Below are 8,367 nucleotides of genomic sequence, written 5' to 3'. Positions count from 1 at the left end.
GCCTACGTGTGTGTGTCCCTTTGTTTTACTCAATTTTAGGTTTGAATTGTTGCCTCCCTGAGCACTTGATGGAAAAAATAGGTAACTTGGTTGATGCATTGTTTTTTTTAATTAACAGAAATTAAAGACGACGATGCGACACCAGTATAGAAGCAACGACTGTATGTAAATAACTTCATATTTAAATACAGTCTTCGTGTAGAACTGATTAGTTTGTCATTTTATTTAGTGATCAAACAAATCCCTGAATCAAACTGATCATTGGTCCCGTGCAGCTTCTGATTCATTCTGTAAAAACCCTTCAGATTCATCTCCACCCATAATAAACCACATGAGAACCAAACCCCTGTCATACACTTGTGCACCTTTGGCAGTCGTCTGGAGGGATTTGTAACATCCAATCAACTCAACATGTACACACACACTTTAAACATCACACCTTTACTTGTACCTGCTTTTGAAGACCAATCTAGCACTTAGTGTTTATAAGACAGAAGCATGCTTCAAATGTAAGTAATTTCAAAGCCAAAGGCAGTTTTCTTTTCCTCCAGTTTTTTTTATATATTATTTGGCATCATTAAATTCCATAAATAATAAATGGCAATAGTTAAATCCTTTCTGCATCAGTGCACCTCCGTTACAAATACATCACATACTAGATTGTCCTTAAACAGATGTTATGTTATATATTAAGTTACGTGCGCTCAGAGAAAAAGGCATTTCATCCTCATCGACACAATCCTCTCATCCATGCAGTGAATTGTAACATTTGGCAGCTTCAGGTTAATCAGAGAACAACTGGAGGCTTCGCCCGTCAACTGTAATATTCATCATCCACCTCTAAAATCACAGGCAGGCAAAGGTTAAACAAGAAGCCCTCAAAATAGTGAGGTAAAGTAAATCACGGTTTTCAGCGGCCGACAGACTCGTCTCCGGCTCATTTGTTCCTCTTTCTGCTCTTGCCGGAGTTCATGTCGCTCTTGGTCTTCTGCAGGCGGGAGAAGATCTCTTTGAACAGCGCCTTGTACTCTGGCGTGTTCTGGCTGAGCCGTTTGTCCACCTGCTCCACCTGCCGGCTGATCCCCTCCAGGGCCTCCGGGGTGGAGGGCGTTTGCGGGGGCGTCGGAGGCGCGGCGACAGCCCCTGACGTGGAGGGCCCTGCACAGATCATGCTGTACTCCCTCATGGAGGGGTCCCTGGAGACGGGCCGCGAGGTCTGCACCCCAGTGTGGCACAGGCTCTCCTCGTGGCGCCGGCACTTCCCCAGCAGCTCCTCATACTTCTCCAGCAGGGCGTGGTACTGCTCGTCCACCTCCCTCAGGATGGACATGCCCCGTTTGCGCACGCCATTGGCATGCATGGCGTAGCTGCCCTGACGTCTGCCCGAAGCATCTCGAGCTGAGATGGCATTCAGGGCTGTGTCGCTGCAGCTCTTCCTCACCGGGCCCCCCTGCTGCCCGTTGCCCCCTGCCTCTCCAGCGCCTCCTTCACCTCCCTCCTCCAGCCCCGGGCACACCTCTGGGGTGTCTGTCTCAGGGCCGTTGCTGAGCAGTGTCTCAAGGCCATCTTCCAAGCCCCCCATCAGACACATCCTGGACTTCCTCAGCTGCTGCATTTCCTGCAGCTCAGCCTCCAGCTCCTGGACCCTCAGCTGGCAGCCCTCGGCTCCTGAGAGACGCTGTTCCAGACGCTCAAACTCCTGCAGCACGGAGGTGCACTCCCGCTCGGCGCCCTCCCTCTTGGACCGCTCCGTGGACATGGCTGAGCGCAGGGACGAGACGATGTCCCTCAGGCGCTCGTTCTCCTCATCCGCCGGCTGACTCTCAGCCAGGTCGACGCTGCCCGGGTTGGCCAACAGGAAACCATCCTCATACCTGAGACAATGAAAAGAGTCGCATCACAAAGCTGCAGCTGGATTTCATACTTTAAAAACAACCCAGTGCACAACCCTGGTCAAATGAAACCAACAATATGTGATGAGATTTCACTGACGACTGCAGCAGAGAGCAAAAACTATAAGACATGTACTAAAACACATACGAAAAATGCAGTTAAACACAATGTGCTCTAGTATCTTCAACTTTCTGATCCATTTGTCCTCAAGAGCAAGTTTAACAAAAGTTAAACTATTTTAACATATTTATTTACTCTTTATTATGATTTAACATTTATCTGCTGTTTTATTTATGTGATACAAAATGTTGGCGCTTCAAAATTAGCAGTTAGCTTTAACTCACTCCGGTGCAGCCACTGCAGCTTCTATAAAATGTCCATGTTGATTTCTTCCCCCAAAATTAAGTATTTAATGGTAAAATAATCAAAACACAAATCGTATTTAGTGTGTTTTTGACTTTGTAGAGCTCTGAATCAGTTTAATCAATCGAGCTGGTGTCAGGACCAAGATCCAGATGAACTTTATTGTCCCACAAAGGGAACAGTTTGTCACCTTGGTGCGGTGCAGAGCTCTTTGAGGCAGGGGAACGAGTGCACCGTCTTGCGTCGTTCCTTCTTCTCTCTGTGGACCCTCAGCTCCTCCAGAGTCCGCAGCTCCTCCACCCGAACCGTCAGACTGTCCACCTGACCCTGCAAGGTCTCCACGGTGCCCGTCATCCTGCGCACGCACGCACACACACACACACACACACACACACACACACACACACACACACACACACACACACACACACACACACACACACACACACACACACACACACACACACACACACACACACACACACACACACAAACAAATGTTTGTCCTTGTGCTTGTTATACCATCGATGAAATGACTTAATTCTCTCTTTTCTCCACATACCCGGGGCGACAATGAGTCACTGTTACAGAACAAAGAATGTGAGTGAGAACTGAAAACTATCTTTAGCCTTTAGTCCAGGACTGTGATCTGTAAAGAACTTCAATCCCTGATTATGGTTATAAAAGCTTTACGGCTGCTGGAGCAGACTGTTATGACACAGGTTTTATGATATATGCAAAACCATGGCAGAATAAAGACATTACACGACTTCCTCTTCCCAACCGTCCTTCAGGTTAAAGCCTCTTTGGCTTTAAATCGTCTCTTTAATGACGTGTGTGATGATAATGACGGTTACAGCAGCTGCGGCTCACCTGTCGATCTTCTGCTGCGAGGCCTTGCTCTCCAGCACCAGCTTCTCGTTGGTGATCTCCAGCTCTCTGGCGGTCACGTCCAGCTGTTCGTACACCTTCGCGTGCTGCTCGTTCATCTCCCGCAGCATTTCCAGCTGCTTGGACAAGTACTGAGAGGAAAATATAGGAAATATATATAAATACGTGTACTTTTATACAGATGACAGTTAAATAACATCTAGTTTGTTGGTGTGGAGACAACAAAGGTCAGGAACCACTGATCAGTGTAAATATAATGAAATCTGTCTCTTGTTTCTCTGGATTCTTACTTTAAGTCACTTTAGATTTGAGAATCTGCCAAATGCAAAAGTCTGAGGGCACATTTCACTTTTGGATTCACTGTGAACGCAACGTGATGTTAATTCGCCTGTTTGACTTTGAGGTAAATCTATCAGATACAGACTTGGTCATGTGTTTTCCTGCAGAGTTGGGTGCTGTTCTATAGTCCTATAGAGCAGTGGGAAGGTGACGGATTCTGTCATTTGCATATCACAGATAAAAAAAACACTTCTGGGTTTAATTTTACCCTTTTTCCTCTAACGCTCCACATTTTTTGATAAGCTTAAGACAAAATTCAAGACAAGCCAGTGCATGCCAGATATTTCTTGTGTAGGATGTGCATGAAATCCGTCAGATTCCTCCATTACACACAGTGTGAGACGAGCGCACCTCTATCTCTTGCACTTGGTCCTCATTGTTGATGTACATCTGCTGGAGGGAGTCCTCCAGCTCCTTGTTGCGCTCCAGGAGAGTCTTACCGAGCTCTGCGGCCAAGTGCAGGTCTGAGAGGAGACAGGAAACAGCAGAAGATGACTGTGGGCTCACTGGGGGAGAGAGTGGGGGGGACAGGAGGGGGTCAGTTCTTCATTCCACCAGAAAACATTTGGACCAGTGCTCCGAGAGGCTAAACCCTTCTGGATCTGTATCAACTTCGTGAATTAGAGAAAATTCTTCGCTTGAATCAGGCCCTAGTTTCTGAAATCCTGAGTTTCCTGGCCTGGTTCTGTCTCAAGACGACCTCCTGAGAGTCAAAGTATATGAACTGATCTTTACTCAGAAAGTTCATATTCGAAAAGCTTTTGACAATTTGAATACATTTGAAAAAGAATTACACTCGTTCACCACAGCCAAGGCCCATCAGTCCCCTTGAATTTAATCCAACCACACCACATTTCACACATAGATATATGAAAAACATAAACCTAAACGTGCCAGATTTGTTTTTCCATCAAGATCCATCATTAATTTGTAAATTGCCATATGTCACAACGTTAAAGAAAGTTACAAAGAATTCCTGGATCCGCCTTCTGACCCATAAAACATCCTTCCACCAAGTTTCCTGGAAATTTAATCTATTTTACAAACAAATATACTTCCTCATTATTGGAGGTGACAAAAGATATAACTGCAACAGAGCTGCAGGCCTTCAAACACTAGTTCAACAGGTCCAAAGAAAATGATTAAACCGGCTACAATACTTTCCTCCACTGTGTTGAGTCTGCGTTGATCACACTGACACAAACCAGGGCCCTGAGCAGTGAAAACACAACAGGAGCCTCACAGTTGCTGATATTTTACAACACAGCTTGAAACATAAATTATTCATCTCCTCTGGTGAATAAAACCCTCGCTGGGCCGAGGAGGAGGAGGAAGAGGAGGAGAACCCTGCTGGCTCTGGAGTGGGAGGATGGGAAGAAAACACAGAGTCACTGACATCCATTACTGGACATGAGTGCAGTGTTTTTATCACCACAGCATCGGGGGGAGCACTGACAGGAACACACACACACATGCGTCATCATAGGTGTAAAGCAAAATGGACTAAATATCTGTAACGGTCCAGTTTGTGTCTGAATGGAGCAGGAATCCATCTTGAAACAAGCTTGAAGAAATGGTCATGTCTCATAATTTATCTACAAGCATGTTATTCTTTTCATTAGAATGAATTAATAAAGGATATTTTAACAAAGGCAAAGTTTTATTCCAACATGCCACCCCTCTCACCCACCGATGGGAAACTGCGATGGGATCCACACGTGACATTTGGCGAGTGGAGCCTCACACCGTCACCCCCACAACGAGGCCTCAGCTGCATTTACAAGACCCATGTTTGGTCGTATGTGTATCGTTATTTAAACTGGGTCCCACTGGAAGAGCCTGAGCATTTAGTGGCTTAAAATATCATACACATCATTCTGGGCTTGAGTCTCGGCCGGGGTCCTTCTGTGTGTGGAGCATTCTTCATGAACCCATGAGCTCCGCTTGATATTAAAAAGACAGGTGTGTTTTGGTTTCTAAGCTTTGTAAACTCCTCGCCTTGCTCATCAGTTGTGGGGAAGTTGCAGGTGAATTGTTTTTGTAATCTGGCCCAACTTGAAATTCACATGTAAAAATCTTTATCGCTAACTTATTCACTTGAATCTTATAAATAGGGAACGTGACCTCCTGAGACTCTCCAGCCTGTCGTGATCTCCTGGGAGAACCCTGAGGCGGCCTCGTTGACAGAAATAGAAAAGAATAGAAATAGAAAGCAGAGTCTTCACCAACAAATAACAGTGAGCTGAGAAGGAATCCGCTGCCGTCCATCTACAGCTACAGTGCATTGGGGTTATAGCGAGGACTGTCCAGGCCTCTGCAGCAGATACGAGCATCTCCTATGAATCAATGTGTAATGAACTGTTGTGGGACGGGCGGTGAGGTGACCTTCCTCGACCCCGGGGGGTTGAACTAGCTGCTCTGATACTTGTGTGTTCGCTGCTGCTGCTGCATGAGGACAACGAGGACAGGCTGTAATTTCCTGTCTCAACGATGCAGAGCTGATAGCTGCACACAGGCCTGGATAATGAGCCGAGTGAGAGGGCGTGTGAGGGGAGAGCACAGCGAGCCTTCTCTCTCTCCCTCCCCCCCCCCCTAGGTCCGACTCAGTCACAGCAGTGTTTCTGCTCCTGAGGGCCGACACGTGCCGATGTCTCAGTTATGTAATTTCTGAAGGATGCACACGGACGAGAGGAGGAAACATAACCCACCAGACACCTGAGAACACAAAGGGTCTGATCATGAGCACCAGTAACACATAAGGGATCACGTGCAGGATCAAACGTGCATGCTACCATTTGATGCTTTGTACCAGAGTCAGCCTGAGAGCTACTGTTCTTCTGGTTTCTGCTTCCTGCTCATGCATCTCTGTGCTGCTCCCTCATGCTTGAATCTCACGTTCGGTCACACGCCCCTCAAATGAGGCCGATGACATCACCGCGGCCGCGCCATCTGCCCCAGACGCACTTCATATGTTTTGCCAGATTATAATGAACACAGGGGTCACCACATAGCAGAGGGAGGCAGGCAGGGGAGGGGGGGGTTACATAACAGCAGCACTTCTGGGGCAAAAATGATGCCCGAGCACGAGCCTCACGTTAGAGTGGCGTTGGTTTAATTCTGCCTCCGATCTCACCCCCCCCCCCCCCCTGAAAGCCTGGAACCTTTGATCCTTGCTCAGGAGGTCTCGTCTGGGGCTCACTAACCAGATCAACCCGGGGGATTAATGACTGCACGGCGACACACACACAAATCCCGTACACACAACGATATCCACCTGCCTGTCACTCATCTGAATATGAACGACGATGAGACACACAAAGCTGCTTTGCTTTCGCTCTCTGGGTCAGGGCTGGGCAGGAGGACACACACACACACACACACACACACACACACACACACACACACACACACACACACACACACACACACACACACACACACACACACACACACACACACACACACACACACACACACACACACACACACACACACATCTCATCTCTCCACTGCCAATGAAAGTGCATCCACTTACAAGTCATTGCAGTCATTACATTTCACAACAAAAACAAGGCAGTGCATTAGGTGCAACGACTAATGCAAACACAACACCTCTGGATTACCATTACAACTAGATTGCTTATTACCTCTCCATTTATGTTAGACACTGTATTTGCTCATGAACGTTGTATTTATTTGTCATCTACTGCACTTCTGTCCGTCCTGGGAGACCGATCCCTCACATGAGACTCTCTCTGAGGTTTCTACTGTTTTTTATCTGATAGTTTTTCCTCACTCTTGCTGAGAGATTGTTGCACCTTGTTAAACCCTGTGAGACAAATTGTGATTTGGGAATATGGGCTATACAGTTCACATTTGATTGATTGATTGATTGAAAACTAGGTCTGTTTCCTTGCAGAGAACATAAATAATCACAAAATCCCTGTCCACCGTGTTTTGGTCAAATCTTTGAGACAAAGAAGTGAAGTCGAAGGCCGTCGCCCGCTCGGCTCTTCTGTGTTTTTCTTTGTGCAAAAAACATCCACATCTACAAAATGTTCTGCATTTTTTCCTCCCACAATGGACGTGCTTGTCTTGACCTCTGGTGCTCGCACTAAATGTCACAGCAGAGATGAACGATGGGTGCAGTCACATCCTCCTATGTGACCCAAACACGCCAGAGTGAGGAGGAAGTGTTAGAAAACAGAGGAAGAGGAGAAATGTGGATGTGGCTCTAGGAGGAAGGAGATGAAGCAAACATCCACTCACTCAGACGGACAGACAGAGACAGAGCAGGGCTATTCTGGGATACACTGACAAGATCAAAATAATTGGCAGGAGAGGAGCTGAAGTGCAGGCAGCTCCACACTCAGGTGCACACACACACACACACACACACACACACACACACACACACACACACACACACACACACACACACATATATAGGCAGAGACGTGGGTTTACACTCATCATGGTGCAGGGATGTGTTTTTGTTTTACAAATGGATGCAACCTCCTCCTCCCTTCTTCCTTTCTTTCTTTCTTTCCACCCATCCTCCTCTTCCTCAATGCATGAAGCCATTCTACCAAAAATCCTAAATGTCTTTGTCCCACCTCCCTCAGGGGGGGGTGCCGGGTGATGCCTCACCTTGCTCCAGGTCCCTCTGGTCGTACCACGGCTCCTCTTCCTCCGTCACAAACTCCTCCATCCCGCCTGCACGAAGCATCGATGCTGATCAACTTCCTCCTCCACCTCCTCCTCCTCTTCCTCCTCCTCTTCTTCTTCACCGGGGATGCGATCTGCTCATTCACTCGACCGGAAGTGCCTGCTGCTTGCTCCCCCCCACCCCTCTCTCTCTCTCTCTCTCTCTCTGTAACC

General features: G+C 47.2%; 1 protein-coding gene across 1 annotated transcript; it reads right to left on the bottom strand.

The window, feature by feature from the left end:
• Window positions 1–425: 425 nt before the first annotated feature.
• On the bottom strand, window positions 426–8,336 carry cdr2l (cerebellar degeneration-related protein 2-like). The gene is made up of 5 exons (XM_034594061.1): window positions 8,137–8,336; window positions 3,838–3,950; window positions 3,130–3,278; window positions 2,447–2,611; window positions 426–1,874 (listed from the first exon to the last, which is right to left on the bottom strand). Exons 1-5 carry the CDS (start codon window positions 8,213–8,215, stop codon window positions 938–940), a joined length of 1,443 nt encoding a protein of 480 aa, XP_034449952.1. The 5' UTR covers window positions 8,216–8,336; the 3' UTR covers window positions 426–937.
• Between the last annotated feature and the right edge of the window lie 31 nt (window positions 8,337–8,367).

Source organism: Hippoglossus hippoglossus, chromosome 8 (genome assembly GCF_009819705.1).
Source record: "Hippoglossus hippoglossus isolate fHipHip1 chromosome 8, fHipHip1.pri, whole genome shotgun sequence".
Lineage (NCBI taxonomy): Eukaryota > Metazoa > Chordata > Actinopteri > Pleuronectiformes > Pleuronectidae > Hippoglossus > Hippoglossus hippoglossus.
This window is presented reverse-complemented; position numbering and strand designations above follow the sequence as displayed.

What these genes read in the sequence shown, in the direction of transcription:
- cdr2l (XM_034594061.1), bottom strand. Translation starts at nt 8,215, where the DNA reads ATGCTTCGTGCAGGCGGGATGGAGGAGTTTGTGACGGAGGAAGAGGAG. An exon ending in ACCAAGTGCAAGAGATAGAG is followed by an intron (nt 3,279 to 3,837) that starts GTGCGCTCGTCT and finishes TTTTCCTCTCAG; the next exon opens with TACTTGTCCAAGCAGCTGGA. An exon ending in TCGCAGCAGAAGATCGACAG is followed by an intron (nt 2,612 to 3,129) that starts GTGAGCCGCAGC and finishes GTGCGTGCGCAG; the next exon opens with GATGACGGGCACCGTGGAGA.